At 36.1% G+C, this 18,435-nt stretch overlaps 1 protein-coding gene across 1 annotated transcript; it reads left to right on the top strand.

The window, feature by feature from the left end:
* Positions 1–17,230: 17,230 nt before the first annotated feature.
* On the top strand, positions 17,231–17,943 carry LOC132020277 (multiple C2 and transmembrane domain-containing protein 2-like). Its single transcript, XM_059404469.1, has one exon. The coding sequence runs from the start codon at positions 17,296–17,298 to the stop codon at positions 17,941–17,943; it is 648 nt and encodes a 215-aa protein (XP_059260452.1). The 5' UTR covers positions 17,231–17,295.
* Positions 17,944–18,435: the final 492 nt, after the last annotated feature.

Raw genomic sequence — 18,435 nt, 5'->3', positions numbered from 1 at the left:
CATCCATTTGCGTGATAAATATTTTTCCAGCCCCTTACTTTCAATCTGCATGTCTTTAGGTCTGAAATGAGTCTCTTGTAGGCAGCATATAGATAGTTGTTGTTTTTTTTTTTAATCCATTCCATCACTCTATGTCTTTTGATTGGAATGTTTATTCTATTTACATTCAAAGTAATTATCGATAACTATGTATTTATTGCCATTTTGTTACTTGTTTTTGTGGTTGTCTTTATAGAACTTCTCTGTTCCTTTCTTGCATTGCTCTCTTCTCGCACCATAACTTAGCTTTCTTTAGTGATATATTTGGATTCCTTTCTCTTTATTTTTTGCATATCTATTACTGGTTTTGGATTTGTCATTATTGTTAAGTTTGTATATAACATCTTGTGCACATAGCAGTCTATATTAAGTTGAAATTCACTTGAGTTGAACGCTTTCTTTTCTTTTCTTTTTTCTTTCTTTTTTTTTTTTTTTTTTTTTTTTTTTGCTTCTGTTGCTTCTACTGTGTTGCCATGTCCAAACAATCTTTGCCAAGACCCATGTAAAGATATTTTCTTCTGTTTACTTCTAGGAGTTTTATGGTTTCAGGTCTTACATTTAAATCTTTAATCAATTTCAAGTTAATTTTGTAAGTAGTTAAGAGAGAGGTGGATTTTCCATCCATTTGCATGTGAATATCCACTTTTCCAAACACTATTTATTGAAAAGACTGGCATTTCTCCATTGAGTATTCTTGGCTTCCTTATCAAATATTAGTTGGCCATATATGCAAGGGTGTATTTCTTGGTCCTCAGTTGTGTTCCTTTGGTCTATGTGTCTGTTTTCATGCCAGTACCATACTGTTTCAATTCAGTTTTCTAATATAGTTTCAAATCAGGAAGTATGGCTTTGGGTAGTATGAACATTTTAACAATATTAAATTTTCAGTCCATGAACATGAGATATCCTTCTATTTATTTCTATCTTTTTCAACTTCTTTCATCAATGTTTCGTGGCTTTCACCACCTTGGGTAAATTTATTCCTAAGTATATTTTCATTTTTGATGCTACTACTATAAATGGGATTGTTTTCTTTATTTCTTTTTCAGATTATTTGTTGTTAGTGTACAGGAACGCTGCAATTTTTAGATGTTAATTTTGTATCCTACAACTTTATTGAGTTCACTGATTAGATCTAACAGATTTTGGGTGGAGTTTTTAGGATTTTGTATATATAAAATCCTGTCATCTGCAAATAAAGATAATTTTACTTCTTCCTTTCCAATTCTGATGTCTTTTATATTTTTTTCTTGTGTGACTACTATGACAAGGACTTTCAGTACTCTGTTGAATAAATGTGATGAGAGTGGGTACCTTGTCTTATTCCGAATCTTAAAGGAAAAGTTTTCAACCCTCCACTGTTAAGTACAATAATAGCTGTGTTCCTATTATATATAGCTTTATTATATTGGCATACATTCTTTCATTACCTAACTTTTTAAAGAGTTTTTAATCATGAACAGAGATTTATTTCACCAAATGTTTTTTCTGCATCTACTGATATGATCATATGGGGTTTTTTTTCTTTCATTTTATTAATGTGATGTGTCACAATGTGGTCAGAGTGTAACCATTACTCTTACCTTTTAATGCAGTCCTTCTTGGTCTTTGTAGTACAAAAAGGTACTTTACCCTCACTGTTGTGTTCTAAGATTTTTCCTATGGTGTGTTGCGTAGTTGATGGTTGGTCTTCTTTGAAAGGGATGGAAGTCAGAAATGACTTTTATTATCCTGATGACACCACTCCCCCAGTATTTTAAAAGAATCCAAAATTAGTAATGTTTCTTTGTCACCTAACAGAAGAAAATGTAAATATTCTCTAGAACAACTCACTTCATCCAGACTTATTAAGTTCCCATAAATAAATTAGTAAGGCAGATAAGAAGCTCAGAGCCAAAACAAACAACTTAAAAATTAAGCACAAAAGTAAACAAGTCACTTTGGAAAGAAGTAGTAGGAACAGAATGACAGCTGAAGATTCTAAATCATTACTGCAATTATCAAACACATTGTATAAATTTATATATATATATATTTTAAATTTTAACTGTATTTACTATGTTTTAAAAATATAGTGCAAAATTATAAATGTGATTAGAGAACAAGAAACTTTAAAAATAATCAAATAGGTTTGAAAAGGTACTAAACAGAATTTTTAAAAAATAAGATAAAATAAGATGATAGGTTTATCATCTACCTTGGCACAGATAAAGAAAAAATGAATGAATTGGAAGACATTTATGAATGTCTTCCTGTTCAAAACATAGCATGTAGACGCAAAAAAAAAAAAAAAAAAAAAAACAAGATAAATATGAAACAACTTCTGTAGATGCCTAAAGGTAACATTTCAGAGTGAAAAGCAAAAGGAGAAGATGAAATTAATAGCGAAGACTGTTTCAATCCACTGATAACACACCAACCCACATATTTATGAAGTCTAATCAACATCAATCAGGGTAAAAGAAAGAAAAGAATTTCACAAAAAAAGGCACATTATAGTAGAAACAGAGCAATACCAAGAACAATGATAAATTTCCAAAAGCAGCATTAAGGAAAAAGCAATTACTGCAAAGAAGCAACATGTATTCTACTTGCTGAGTTTTCAACAGCAAAGTGGAAATAAGAGGAAAGTGAATGATGCATGCACTATGTTTACAGAAAATAAATCAAGATAAAACTCAATACCCAGGCAGGTTTCCCAAGCATGAGAGAAAAAATACATATTTTTCAAACAAAAGATGACAGAAATTGGCATTTTAATTTAATAAAGAAAGAGTATTGTTTGAATCTTCTGTAGATTGTCCAAATCTGGTCCTTTTGGTCTGCTTGATGTTTGTCAGAAGTAAGTTAAAATCTCCTCAAATTATTGCGTTATGTTTATTTCTCTTTCTGTATATACATATCATTTATTTTTGTGATATTTTGAAGTTATAGCAAAAGATTATATTATGGGTACCTGATGACTCAGTAGGTTGAGTGCCCAGCGCTTAGCTCCAGTTCACGTTGTGATCTCAGGTGGTGAGATCCAGCCCTGTGTATGGCTCTGTGCTCAGTGAGGACTCCACTCAAGATTCTCTCTCTCCCCCCACTTTTTCCCTTCCCCTGCTCATGCTCTCTGTCTAAAATAAATAAATAAGTCTTTTTAAAAAATTACATTAAAATTGTGATGTATTACTATCAAGTTGAAACTTTTATATTGTTATTAAGAAACCTACCTTAAATATTACATTTTGCACAGTGTATTTTGTCAGATATATATTAGAAGCCATGACTGCTTTAATTTGTGTGCATGATACATATGTTCATCTCTTATTTTCAAACATTTCATACTTATCTATTAAATGTAACTTTTGTAAATAGTATATAACATTTTTATCAGTATCCTACCAATTTAATATATTTTTTGTTTTATTTTTTTAATTTATCTTTTATTTATTTTCAGCATAACAGTATTCATTATTTTTGCACCACACCCAGTAATCCATACAATCCATGCCCTTTCTAATACCTACCACCTGGTTGCCCAACCTCCCATCCCCCCGCCACTTCAAACCCCTCAGATTGTTTTTCAGAGTCCATAGTCTCTCATGGTTCACCTCCCCTTCCAATTTCCCCCAACTCCCTTCTCTCTGACTCCCCATGTCCTCCATGCTATTTGTTATGCTCCACAAATAAGTGAAATTATATGATAATTGACTCTCTCTGCTTGACTTACTTCACTTAGCATAATCTCTTCCAGTCCTCCATGTTGCTACAAAAGTTGGGTATTCATCCTTTCTGATGGAAGCATAATACTCCATAATGTATATGGACCACATCTTCCTTATCCATTCGTCCGTTGAAGGCATCTTGGTTCTTTCCACAGTTTGGCGACCGTGGCCATTGCTGCTATAAACATTGGGGTAGGGGTACAGATGGCTCTTCTTTTCACTATATCTGTATTTTTGGGGTAAATACCCAGGAGTGCAATGGCAGGGTCATAGGGAAGTTCTATTTTTAATTTCTTGAGGAATCTCCACACTGTTCTCCAAAGAAGCTGCACCAACTTGCATTCCCACCAACAGTGTAAGAGAGTTCCCCTTTCTCCACATCCCCTCCAAAACATGTTGTTTCCTGTCTTGTTAATTTTAGCCATTCTAACTGGTGTAAGATGATAGCTCAATGTGGTTTCAATTTGAATCTCCCTGATGGCTAGTGATGATGAACATTTTTTCATGTGTCTGATAGCCAATTGTATGTCTTCACTGGAGAAGTGTCTGTTAATATCTTCTGCCCATTTTTTGATATGATTATCTGTTTTGTGTGTGTTGAGTTTGAGGAGTTCTTTATAAATCCTGGATATCAACCTTTTGTCTGTACTGTCATTTGCAAATATCTTCTCCTATTCCGTGGGTTGCCTCTTTGTTTTCTTGATGGTTGCCTAGGCTGTGCAGAAGCTTTGATTTTGATGAAGTCCCAAAAGTTCATTTTCGCTTTTGTTTCCTTTGCCTTTGGAGACATATCTTGACAGAAGTTGCTGTGGCTGATATCGAAGAGATTACTATCTACGTTCTCCACTAGGATTTTGATGGATTCCTGTCTCACGTTGAGGTCTTTTATCCATTTTGAGTTTATCTTTGTGTACAGTGTAAGAGAATGGTCAAGTTTCATTTTTCTACATATAGCTGCCCAGTTTTCCCAGCACCATTTATTGAAGAGACTGTCTTTTTTCCACTGTATATTTTTTCCTGTTTTGTCAAAAATTATTTGACCATAGAGTTGAGGGTCCATATCTGGGCTCCCTACTCTGTTCCACTGGTCTATGTGTCTGTTTTTATGCCAGTACCATGCTGTCTTGGTGATCACAGCTTTGTAGTAAAGCTTGAAATCAGATAACTTGATGCCCCCAGTTTTATCTTTGTTTTTCAACATTTCCTTAGCGATTCGGGGTCTCTTCTGATTCCATACAAATTTTTGGATTATTTGCTCCAGCTCTTTGAAGAATACTGGTGGAATTTTGATTAGAATGACATTAAAAGTATAGATTGCTCTAGGCAGTATAGACATTTTAACAATGCTTATTCTTCCGATCCAAGAGCATGGAATGGTCTTCCATCTTTTTTGTGTCTTCTTTAATTTCTTTCATGAGTGTTCTGTAGTTCCTCGAGTACATTTCCTTTACCTCTTTGGGTAGGTTTATTCCCAGGTATCTTATGGTTCTTGGTGCTATAGTAAATGGAATCGATTCTCTAATTTCCCCTTCTGTATTTTCATTGTTAGTGTATAAGAAAGCTACTGATTTCTGTACATTGACTTTGTATCCTGCCACATTTCTGAATTACTGTATGAGTTCTAGTAGTTTGGGGGTGGAGTCTTTTGGGTTTTCCATATAAAGAATCATGTCATCTGAGAAGAGAGAGAGTTTGACTTCTTCATTGCCAATTTGGATACCTTTTATTTCTCTTTGTTGTCTGATTGCTGTTGCTAAGACTTCTAATACTATGTTGAACAAGAGTGGTGAGAGTGGGCATCCTTGTCGTGTTCCTGATCTCAGAGGGAAGGCTGCAAGCTTTTTCCCATTGAGGATGAAATTTGCTGTGGGTCATTCATAGATAGATTTGATGAAGTTCAGGAATGTTCCCTCTATCCCTATACTTTGAAGCGTTTTAATCAGGAACGGATGCTGGATTTTGTCAAATGCTTTTTCTGCATCAATTGAGAGGACCATGTGGTTCTTCTCTCTTCTCTTATTGATATGTTCTATGACATTGATTGATTTGCGAATGTTGAACCATCCTTGTAATCCAGGTATGAATCCCACCTCGTCATAGTGGACAATCTTTTTATCCTGTTTTGATGCTGTTGGATCCTGTTTGCTAGGATCTTGGTGAGAATCTTAGCATCCATATTCATCAGGCATATTGGTCTGATATTCTCCTTTTTTGGTAGGGTCTTTGCCTGGTTTGGGGATCAGGGTAATGCTGGCTTCATAGAAAGAGTCTGGAAGTTTTCCTTCTGCTTCAATTTTTTGAAACAGCTTCAGGATAATAGGTGGTATTTCTTCTTTGAAAGTTTGGTAGAATTCCCCAGGGAATCTGTCAGGTCCTGTGCTCTTGTTTTTTGGGAGGTTTTTGATCACTGCTTCAATCTCGTTACTAGATATCAGTCTATTCAGGTTGTCAATTTTTTCCTGGTTCAGTTTTGGGAGTTTATAGTTTTCCAGGAATGCATCCATTTCGTCTAGGTTGCTTAGCTTATTGGCATATAACTGTTGATAATAACTTCTGATGATTGTTTCTATTTCCTTGGTGTTAGTTGTGATCTCCCCCTTTTCATTCATAATTTTATGAATTTGGGCTTTCTCTCTTTTCTTTTGGATTAGTGTGGCCAATGGTTTATTGATCTTATTGATTCTTTCAAAAAACCAGCTTCTAGTTTCATTGATACGTTCTACTGTATCTCTGGTTTCTACCTCATTGATCTCAGCTCTAATCTTGATTATTTCCCTTCTTATGTGTGGAGTTGGTTTGATTTGTTGTTGATTCTCCAGTTCTTTAAGGTGCAGAGACATCTGCTGTGTTCTGGATTTTTCAATTTTTTTGAGGGAGGCTTGGATGGCTATGTATTCCCCCCTTAGGACCGCCTTTGCTGTATCCCATAAGTTTTGGACCGAAGTGTCTTCATTCTCATTGGTTTCCATGAATTGTTTCAGTTCTTCTTTGATCACCTGGTTGATCCAAGCATTCTTAAGCAAGATGGTCTTTAGCATCCAGGTGTTTGAGTTCCTTCAGAACTTTTCCTTGTGATTTTTTGAAACAGCTTCAGGAGAATAGGTGATAGATTGAGCTCCAGTTTCAAAGCATTGTGATCTGAGAATATGCAGGGAATAATCTCAGTCTTTTGGTGTCAGTTGAGTCCTGACTTGTGACCCAGTATGTGGTCTATTCTTGAGAAGGTTCCATGTGCACTTGAGAAGAATGAGTATTCTGTTATTTTAGGGTAGAATGTTCTGTATATATCTATGAGGTCCATCTGGTCCAATGTGTCATTCAATGCTCTTGTTTCTTTATTGATTTTCTGCTTCGATGATCTGTCTATTTCTGAGAGAGGCATGTTAAGATCTCTTGCTATTAATGTATTCAAATCAATATGACTCTTTATCTTGATTAACAGTTTTCTTATGTAATTGGCTGCTCCCATATTGGGGGCATAGATATTTACAATTGTTAGATCATTTTGGTGGATAGTCCCTTTAAGAATTATGTAGTGTCCTTCTGTATCTCTGACTACAGTCTTTAGTTTAAAATCTAATTTATCTGATATGAGAATCGCTACCCCAGCTTTCTTTTGAGGACTTTTGGCATGAAAGATGCTTCTCCATCCATTCACTTTCAATCTGGGTGTATCTTTAGGTTCAAAATGGGTCTCTTGTAGACAACATATGGATGGGTCCTGTCGTTTTATCCAATATGCAACCCTGTGCCATTTTATGGGTGCATTTAGGCCATTCACATTGAGAGTGATTATTGATAGATACGTTTTTATTGACATCGTGTTACCTTTGAAGCCTTTCTTTCTGTACATTGTCTCTATATTTCTGTTCAATGCTATTCTTAGGATTTTCCTCTTTTATAGAAACCCCTTAATATTTCCTGCAGTGTTGCATAGTCTTTTAAGCCTTGCTGGTCTTGGAAACTCTTTATCTATCCATCCATTTTGAATATCAGTCTTGCTGGATAAAGTATTCTTGGCTGCATGTTCTTCTCATTTAGTGCCCTGAATATATCTTGCCAGCCTTTTCTGGCTTGCCAGGTCTCTGTGGACAGTTCTGACGTTATTATGATGGGCTTTCCTCTGTAAGTAAGGAGCCTCTTTGTCCTAGTGGCTTTCAAGAGATTATACCTATAGTTATGATTTCTCAATTTGACTATCAAGTGCCTTGATGTTTTTCTGGAATCTATAATCTTGGATGGAGACCATTTGACCTCTAGTACATGAATGCTGGTTCCATTCGCGAGATTGGGAAAATTTTCATGAGGAGCTTGTTCCACTATATCTTCTAGACTTCTTTCTTTCTCCTCCCCTTCAGGGATTCCAATAATTCTGACGTTGGAATGTTTCATGGCATCATTTATTTCCCTGATTCTGTTTTTGTGGCTTCTAAGCTGTACGTTCCAAGCTTCCTCTTGATCCTTTCTCTCTATCTGTTTGTCCTCCAGATCATTAATTCTATCTTCTGTCTCAGTTACCCTAGCTTTTAGAGAATTTAGATTAGATGAAACTCATTGAGAGGATTGTGAAACTCAGCCCTGGTAGCTTTTAGCTTTGTCCTAACATTGTGAACATCCTGTCTGGTCGCTTTCAGCTCATCCCTAATCAATTCTGTTCAGTCATCCATGGCTTTCTCCAACCTAGCTATTGCCTGGATAATTGTTAGCCTGAATTCTCTTTCCGACATATTGTCTATGTTGATAGCCATTAGCTCTGTTGCAGAAGGTCCATCCTCTGTATTTTTCTTCTGTTGGGCATTCCTCCTACTAGTCATTTTGGTGAGAGATGACCGAAGAGATGTAGCTGGATGTATCGACTGTGGTGCAGTCAGGATGCACCCTGGAACACTTCTGAGCAATCAGGATTCCCCACCCAAATGAGAGAAAAAAGAAAAGAAAAAGAAAAAAAGAGAGAGAGAGAGAGACAGGAAAGAAAGGGAAGATGAAAGAAAAGGTTCAGCCCAAATGGGCCCCAAGGTAAGAATGATGACGTATACAAACAAAAACAGACAAACAAAAAGACTGATAATAGTATATAACAAGAGAAAAAAATATATATATATATGTGCAAATAAAGGAAGAACCTTGTCGAAAAGAACCCCAAATGTAAGATTTATATACTATCAGGACAAACACAAAAACACAGAAACAGTGGTGGAAGAAAAAGATGGGAGAGTAGTTATAAATTTTCAGTGTGGGCAAGGAAGGTTGTTTTGATTCTTCCTGGATGTATCTTGATATCTTTGTTAAAGGATTCAACTTTCCTAAGATAAAGGGGGATTAAAAATTGGTTTACCTATAGGGGTAGTATTGATTGGGAAAAGAGGATTACTTTGAAGTTTAACTCTATATGAATATTAGAGGATAAAAATAAAAAGGAATAAACTAGACTAAACAAAAATTTTAAAAAAGGAATTCAAAAAATAAAAACGCAAAAGAAAAACATAGGTGTATGTATCAAAAAGTTCAGGTTAGAAGGTTATTATGGAATTTGATGTACTGGACAGCTTGCTGTGATGGTAAATAGGTTAAAAATTATCTATATTTAAAAAAATGAGCCAGAATAGTGGGAACAAATCAAAAATAAAAGTTGTCCTATGAAGTAGTGGTGGTGGTTCTCTTGTAGTCTTTTTTTTTTCCTTTCCTGGATGGTTTTCTGGGGGAGGGGCCTGCCACGTGGGTTTTCAGTCAAGGATGTTCCCTGAGTTAAGTCCTCCAGTCCCCCTCAAGGGGGTGGGCTCTGAGGAAACCGGTTTTTTCAGGCTTTTGTTCTCTGGAGGTTTTTATGTTTGTTCACTTTTTTTTTTTTTTTTCCTCCCGCCTTGACCGCTTTTGATGGTTTTTGTAGGTTTAGAGAAAAGCAAACTGCACCCTGACCTCCCTCTCAGAGAGAAGCCTCAGTCTATTCTTCTGTGGGTGTTGCAGAGCCCATATAAATTTCCTCTTGGCCGCTGGCAGAGCAGGTTCCCAGTGGCAGTCTCTGGGGATGCAGGATCTTCTGCTTGTACCCAAAACCACAGCAGGGCGGCTCTCTGTGCAGCTCCAGACCGCCAGAGAGGTTCAAGCAGCGATCACACAGATTTTCCCGCTGGCCCGATCTGGGAGTGCCTGGTCTTTCTGGGTCTAAGAGCGCCCGGCTTGTGCACACTTTTTGGGGGAGGCTGTGGGTCGCGTGCGCCTCTCAGGCTCAGAGATCAGGGCGCAAGTCCGAAAACACCAGGGTGGACCTTCCCGCACCTCTCTCAGGGGAGAGTTTGCGGCACATGTCTTAGGCTCTGAAACAATGGCGCGGGTCAAAGAGCTCCAGCTTTGTACCTCTCTCAGGGGAGGATGAGGGGCGCGAGCATGCGCATCTCAGGCTCTGTAGCAGGGCTCCTGCATTCTGCCATCTGGCGTGGCTCCCATCCCCTCACAGAAGCCAGGCCCCTTGCAATCTCGGGTGCGCTGGAGGCTCAGGGACCAAGGCCTGGTTTCTCCCCCACACTCTCTCTGGCTCAGCGCCAGGGGAGGCTGTCCTAGGACCCCGGACTTAAGCCCCTCTCCCTAGCTGCCCAGATTCCCACAATTACCACCCCACCCCCCCTTGATCCTTTGCTCTTTTGGAGTGCTTTCAACCAGTTTCCAAGTTAATGCTGGTCCCCAGCAGCAGGGCACTCTCAGATTGGGGTATCACTTTCCACCCAGTCACCTCTGGTGGCTCCCTCCCCCTTTTGATTATCTTCTGATATCAGTCCGCCATTCCCACTCCACTTTACCTACCCACTGGCATCTTCTGCCCCTGTAGAGATCCAGACGTGTATAATTCTGATCTCAGGCTGATTTCATGGGTGATTGGAGTTCTTTGGTAGGTAATCAGCTCACTTTAGGGTACAGGTTGAAAAGAAGCCTCCTCCTACTTCCCCGCCATCTTGTCCCCGTCCTTTATAACATTTTTTTAAAAACCATGTGTTCATTTTTATCTCTATACTGGAGTGTTTAGAGGGTTCACGTTTATTGATGATATATTTTTTTTTCATATGGTTTCACTTATTTGTGGAGCATAACAAATAGCATGGAGGGCAAGGGGAGATGGAGAAGAGAAGGGAATTGAGGTAAATTGGAAGGGGAGGTGAACCATGAGAGACTGTGGACTCTGAAAAACAACCAGAGGGTTTTGAAGGGAGGGGAAGGTTGGGGGAACCAGGTGGTCGGTATTAGAGAGGGCACGGATTGCATGGAGCACTGGGTGTGGTGCAAAAACAATGAATACGTTATGCTGAAAAGAAATAAATTTTTTTAAAAAAAAAGATTTTATTTGTCAGAGAGAGAGAAAGTGAGCAAAAGCAGGGGGAGCATCAGGCAGAGGGAGAAGCAAGCTCCCTACCAAACAAGGAGCCCAATGTGGAACTCAACCCCAGGACACTATGACCATGATCTGAGCCACCCAGGCATCCCAGATATATTTTCTTTTTTATCAATATCATAATTTTGTGCTTCCTCTTTGTTCTACTTATTCATGGGCTTTCCCCCCTCCTCTCTAGCTTCTTCTGTATCTATTTTTCTCAATCTATGTTTTCTTCCCTAATTTTCGAAGTAATATTTTCCATCCTGTCAGCATTTACTTTAGAATTTGATTCATGTTTACTCAAATTATCAGTGTCTGAAATTGATGATTATCTTTACACTCTTCCAAAGCAGTCTATGGTCTCCCACATTATATGCTTTTGTGATGAAGTTTAAATCTATTGACCAAAGATGAGGGCAGGGGCCCCTGTGGTTACTGTGGTGTGAATATATCAAAGCATACATTAGCTGAAAATAAAACACTTTATTCTTTCTAATGATAAAAATAAATGATGTTCAACAATCACACAAAAGTGGAAAACCACATATGTAAACTGAAAATTTATCAAGTTAGTCACTTAAATATTATTATATTACAATCTTAAATTACCAGTTTGGGCATGTATTATTGTATTAGAAACATGTGCATAACATTTGTTTTTCTACAAAATATAATATAAAATCATATTATGAAATACTTTTAACTTTTCACCACTTAATGTATTATGGAATATTATCCATATCAGTATTTGAAGAACTTTCTCATTTATATTTAATGACTGTACAAGTTTTACTGTAGGAAGACATAATAATTCATTTAATTATATAATATACTGATAGTTAAATTGTTCTTTTTACTTTTTTACTGATAGTTAAATGTTCTTTTTACTTTTTTAAACAAAACATTCATTGGTCACTTGAAAAATTAGAAAGTTATGAATAATTATGTTTATAGTTACATTGAGGAAACAGGGTTGTATCATTTTCATTTTCTATAGGATATATTCTAGTATTCTTTCAATTACTTGTAATGAGCATGGATACTTATAACTATAAAAAAGATATTTCCAAAAATAAGCATCTGTCACAATCTTATTCAAATACAATATATCACTTATTTTCATAAATGTTTTAGTCTTTATTGTTTATTCATTCTTTTCAAAAAATATGGCAGAGAAGAAATTATTATGGTTAAAATCATTTTAAACATTACCTTTGGGAATAAAGATGTGCTTCATTATGCATAGAACAACAACAAATTTAATCTATAGAGACTGCATTACATTGCCTTTTTACTATCTTAAGTGGAGAAAGTAGTTTACATATTAAAGTTAGAATAAACATCCTGTCTGATGATGCGATATTGAGATCTGTTTTCTAGATTCTGTCTCATTCCAACTGTCTGCTCATCATCTGACCTGTGCAATTTGAGCTAAACTATGGAACCAGACACATCAGCACCATCCAGCCCCTATCCTGATCTTCACCCTTCACCAGTGGAAGTTCACGAAATAAATACAGGTAAAATCAGATACTGCCGTTATTGCTAAGTAGTCCCTTTTTTAATGAGAAAATAATATTGTAAATAACAAAGTTCATAGCCAGATACTTCGGAGGAATAGTTGAAAATATTTTCTCTGTATGAGTCAACTTAAGATTTTCCAATTGAAGATGATTTAAATTTCAGACAATCATCATTTGATAAGTAAATATTTACAATGGGGTTAGGGTTAACATCATTCAGAAAAAAGTTACTGACTTGGTGGCTGAGTTCTACTTCACTTGTACGAAGGAATACGTGCAATATATTGCAAAGAGAATTTATCTACCTAATGAGAATGAGATGAATTTTTTCATGCTCTTTTAATTCAGATTAAATTCAACTATAGGAAGGGGCAAGATAGACATTTAGATTAAGTTTTATATTTCTACTCTTGCTTCTGCAACCAGTCTTACTCTTAATGCTACTCCCAATTATATTCTTACAATTACTATTCTACACTGCTCCTATTAGTACTTCTATAATAATAAGACCCATTACATGATTTTTTTCATCATATACCTTTGTACATGATTGTTTCAACACTATACTATTGACTTTATATACGTTTAGTTAATATCCACCACAAATCTATGAATGAATACTGTTACCTTTATTTTATAAAGAAACTAAGAATTAAAAAAGAAAAAGAATTGTGATATTTCACAAAGCAGCTACATGATTGAGCAAATTTTAATACTTTCTCATAAGCATAAAATGGGGTAATTTTTGTTCATAATTCCTAGTGTGCTTTTCCATTGTATGTCTATGTATCAGATATTGTATATATACATACATATATTAATTACATATAGTGGTTATAAATTTTTCTTACATATTTTCTAGAGTTTTGTGACGAAAATGTAATGTACTCAGAAGTCAAAGTTCATAGCTCTTCAAATATTAAGAGAAAAACAACGAAGAATTTGAAGATAAACGGTAAAAAACATTTAAAATTCTAGATTCTCCTTTTTTGCTTGAATATTTTAATGACCCATTATAAAAACAAGTATTTTTAGACAAACCTCTGAAGTAGAGTTTATTTCCCATATCAACACTTTTTAAATGAACCATTTAACGACAATGATCTATTGATGGCCACATGGCTTAGAATAATGTACCACAGCCAGAGAATAATAATTTAAAAAAATGTTTTATATATACCTAATCAGTTTGATATTTTAGTTTTGCAAAGTGTCCTTTTATAGTATTTCTATAAAAAGATGAAGCTTGTGAGATATCTCATGATAAATGGACTTTTATCAAAACTGTCACAGAATATCAGTCTAGACCAATAGCTAATGCAAGATTTTTATTCTTAATCTAGATCTACTATCAAAAGAAAGTCTATTTTTAAAAATTCTTAGTAGGATTTCTGAAGTATTCATTTGTAGTTTGCAGAAGACTTCTTTAGTAGGTCAACTTGTTAGTCCATAGCCCATTCCTACATAAAAATGTTCATATATTCTCTGACTGTTTCCAAATTTGCAAAATAATTTTGAGACTTCCCCCTCTCGGGTTGGGGTTTATTTTCCACAACTTTGTGCTCTCATAAGCTTAGCTTTCAGTTCAATTCCAGTGAGTTGAGTATTCTTGTCTAAAATTCTTTCTAATCCCAACTGCAGAATCTTGTTTCCATCGATCATCATAGTAGCTCATTCCTCTCTCTTTGGACAGAGTCTCCATGGTGCCTTGCTGCAATAATATTTGCCTGCCTTTACCTTATTTTTCTGGGACTAGCTGCAGTTATGATAGCTAAGGGTAAGCATTTTTTAGAGCTATTTCATTAATTTGTTTTGAATTACTAGAATATAGTTTTAAAGGCCTTTAAATTGATTGCAAGAATTTCCTGAAGATATTTTCTTACATTATGTATTTTGATTATATGAGTATTTTATCAATTCAGTGGTTTGTTAAATTATCAATAGCAAACGCCCAAGTGATCTTATCAAAGATGTCGGTGAATAGTTGGGTATTTTAATAAAAGTGGAAAATACTAGTAGCATTCTATATTTTGTAATATCATCATCAAAGCCATCTATTAAAAACCCACTGCAAATATCATTCTCATAATGATATTAGATTCACCAACTGTGAGATGTAATAAAAAGTGAAAACAGTTATAGAATTTATAGGTCAGGGCAGTTTAAAATGAACTATGGGGATATCAAATCAAGTAACTTGGAAAATAGAAGTTAACAGAGGAAAGAAAAGATGGTGAGTAGGTATTCATCAAAAAAATAAAGCAAAATGATCAGGATACTGGGCAGAGACTACACATTGCTCAAACTCAATATGTCATCACATTATAAAAAATCTTTAGCTTTTAAAAGAATAAATCTATAACACAGTAATATTAGCAGGCCAGAAATATGAAAATTTTCATCAAATGTAGAAAATAAGATAAATAAGATTTATAAGTCAGAGAAAAGAGCAACTCAAAATACATAGCAAAGAAATTTATTTAAAAAGCATAATTACATCTAAACAATTATGATCTCAAAGTGAATTGTTTCAGAATAAAGCAGAATATATAATTTTTTATAATAAACATGAAAAACTTGTTTAAATGTATGATTTCCTGCAAAGACACATGATAAATAGGTTCAAGATAATGTAGAAAAATTGAATAAAGTGACTATATTCTATAGATAAATATATTCTATATTCTGTAGATAAATAATCAGTGATGTACCTCCAAGTTTATACCTGACTGATAACTTTTAAAGGGCAAATTTGAAAATATCTTAATAACTAATCTGACTCCTAGATAAACTGGTTATAAACTAACAAAAAAGAAAAGTGCCCCCCCCCCCAGGTCAGGAAGAGAAGCATAGCACTATTCCAAGTTATCTCCATTCACAGGAAAATATTTTAGGACAACACCCCTGACAAACACTGATGTAAAAAAATCCTACATACAAGAGCTAACATAATCCACTAAAAAGATACTATGTGATAACCAAATTCTGGTTAAAATCAGGGATGAGTTTGTACATTTATCAAGGAATTTGTCATATTGAGGAGAAAGAGAAATACCTACAAGTAGAAGGAAATGTATTTAATTTGATTCATAAGATAAATAGTATCTTTTATAGTAAAAATTTAGACTCATTTTCAATAGAATCAGGAAGATAAGGATGACTGATAGAACTACCATCCTTCAACATTTCTTTGATGTCCTGGCAAAAGAAAAGCAAAATACAGAAGGAACTATTTAGATACAATATAAATATTACAAAGTAAATACTGAAATTATCTGCAGATGATGTGCATTCTTACCCAGATATTACAAAAAGCCTATTGAAAAATATCAGAATAAAAGTACACCTCAATAAGGAAGCTAGATACAAGGTTAATTAGTCTTACTATATACAAGGAAGAACTAAGGTCCGATATCTAGGTCCTGATTTTAAGTCCCTTACTAAGATTTCTTCTGAGATATCTTTAAAAATGACCACACACTATATTTCCAAACAGACTATCTTCCCAACCTGGATCCTTACCAACATCAAGGAAAAAATCAGATACTTTAATACTACTGTCTTTCTTGGTGCTTGATGTCTAGTGAAAAAGACCTAGGAATCATCTTCTCTGTTTCTAACTGCCACGAATTATCTCAAAGTAGTGAATCAATACACTTCTCTACATTTGCATTACTACCCATCTAATCCAAAACAATCTCCCTTCCTTAACTTCTCCCTCCCTGTCTGTCTTCTCCCTTCCTCTCTCTTTCTATTCTGTAAGCCGCCAAGTGATCTAACTACGTTCACTCATTATTTCTAATCAATTTCCAGAGTAACCTCCTCAAAATATAAATTTTATAAACTCACCATACTTTCACTATTAGCTTCTTAATAGTCTAAATTCAATATAATTTAAAAATCCTTAACATGGGTTATAAAGTCCATTTTACCCTTTGCGTTTGAATATTATATTAACACTTAGTGAACTTAATGTTTTTAGTGTACTTAGTGAACACTTGATTAAATAAATAAGCAAATTTTGATTTAATTAATTTATTTCTTATTTATTTTAATTAATTAATATACGTTGAATATCTATTTAATATATATTTAATTTAATAAATAAATTTGATCAAATAAATAAACAATTGATTAAATAAATTCATATCTCTAATAAGGTATATGGGATTATAATACTTATACTAATAAATATATGAGATTATAATGCTAAAAGGCATAAAGAAGGGCATTAATGAATTGAGTAACTATTAAATGTTCCTTGGTAGGAAGATTAATGGTGTGAAAATGATAATACTCTTCTAAATTCATCTAAGATTTATTGATTCCAATGCAAATATATTATCATGATAAATAAATTAATTAATATTATACATAGAAGTAAAAGTGTATAAGATTAACACAATACAGATTGAAATATATTGACAAGAAAGGTAGGGGTCTAGCTTTATCAGTTATCAAAATAGTCTATAAAGCTTTTAAGCTGTAAGTAACATTATAGTTCTGGTATAAAATAAATATATCAAAATAAGAGAAAACAATCTAATGATAAAATCACATGCATGGGGCGGCCGCAGCGGGTCCAGGCAGGAGCCGCTGTGGTTGTTTCCCACACAGAAGAGCTCTCTCATGGAGTGACTTCCTGGGTCTTCAGGCAGCCATGGAGGATAAATCGTCTGTCTGGGGCTCTTTGAAACAGCGGACCAGGCCTTTTTTAATCAACCTGAGTAAGAGGAGGGTGAAAAAGAACCAGAACAAGCCCCTAGACCTACGGGCAAGGCGTTCCCTGGACCGCCGCCTCAGCCTCTCTGTCCCTGACCTCTTGGAGGCTGAGGCCTTGGCCCCAGAGGGCAGGCCTTACTCTGGGCCCCAGTCATCGTACACCTCGGTGCCCAGCAGCCTGTCAATGGCGGGGATCTTGCCCAAGAGCAGCAGTAGCTCCTTGAAACAGTCTGAGGAGGAATTGGACTGGAGCCAGGAAGAAGCTGGCTACCTTCGTGTTGTGGAAACGGACTCTGAGGAGGCCTATGCCTCTCCCACCGAGGACAGGAGGCCTTCCAGCAATGCCATCCTGGATCTGCTGCAGAAGACGCCGGCTGGAGACGAGGCCCTGGAAGAGCCAGAGAAGCTATGCGAAAGTGGCGATCTGAATGCTTCTCTGACATCCCAACAATTTGAAGAACAATCTATGTTTGGGGAAGCCAGTGATGGCTTGAGTAACCTGCCCAGTCCTTTTGCCTACCTCCTCACCATCCACCTGAAGGAAAGCCGGAACCTGGTCATCCGGGACTGCTGTGGGCAAAGTTAGAGGGTAACTGTGTCCTAGAAGCTGGCTGGCCTCCCCATCCCCCAATGCAACTGCTGTGCTCTGGTTGTCAGGCAACTGTTTACCTTAGAGGTAGAGCGCCCCCCAAGGTTCTGAGCCTTCAGTTGAGACCCAGAGAACACTGGCCTTTGGAGGCAGAGCTAGGGAGCTCTCCACAGCCGTGGATGGCCTCCTGCCTGCCATAGATCCACTTTCCAGTTGGTCCTAGACCATCTGTGCAGTCCTCCGCTGGTGATTTCTGAAAGCTAGAGACACGTTTCAGGTCTCCGTGGATTTCCCTGGGAGATCCTGGTATAAACTGTGATACTGGTTTTGCCAGTGATGAAACAACACATTTTGAGAAGGGTGAAGGTGTCAGGCGAAAGGTATTTCGCCCACGCTGAAGTCTGTGGGAAAGGCAGTGAGAATATGGAACCGATGACACAAGCTGATGATGCCCGAGGTCTGCCCGGGGCAGAGGCCAGTCTTCCCACC

The sequence above is a fragment of the Mustela nigripes genome, chromosome 6 (genome assembly GCF_022355385.1).
Source record: "Mustela nigripes isolate SB6536 chromosome 6, MUSNIG.SB6536, whole genome shotgun sequence".
Taxonomy (NCBI): domain Eukaryota; kingdom Metazoa; phylum Chordata; class Mammalia; order Carnivora; family Mustelidae; genus Mustela; species Mustela nigripes.
The sequence above is the reverse complement of the archived record's forward strand: the minus strand, read 5'-3'. Positions and strand labels throughout refer to the sequence as shown.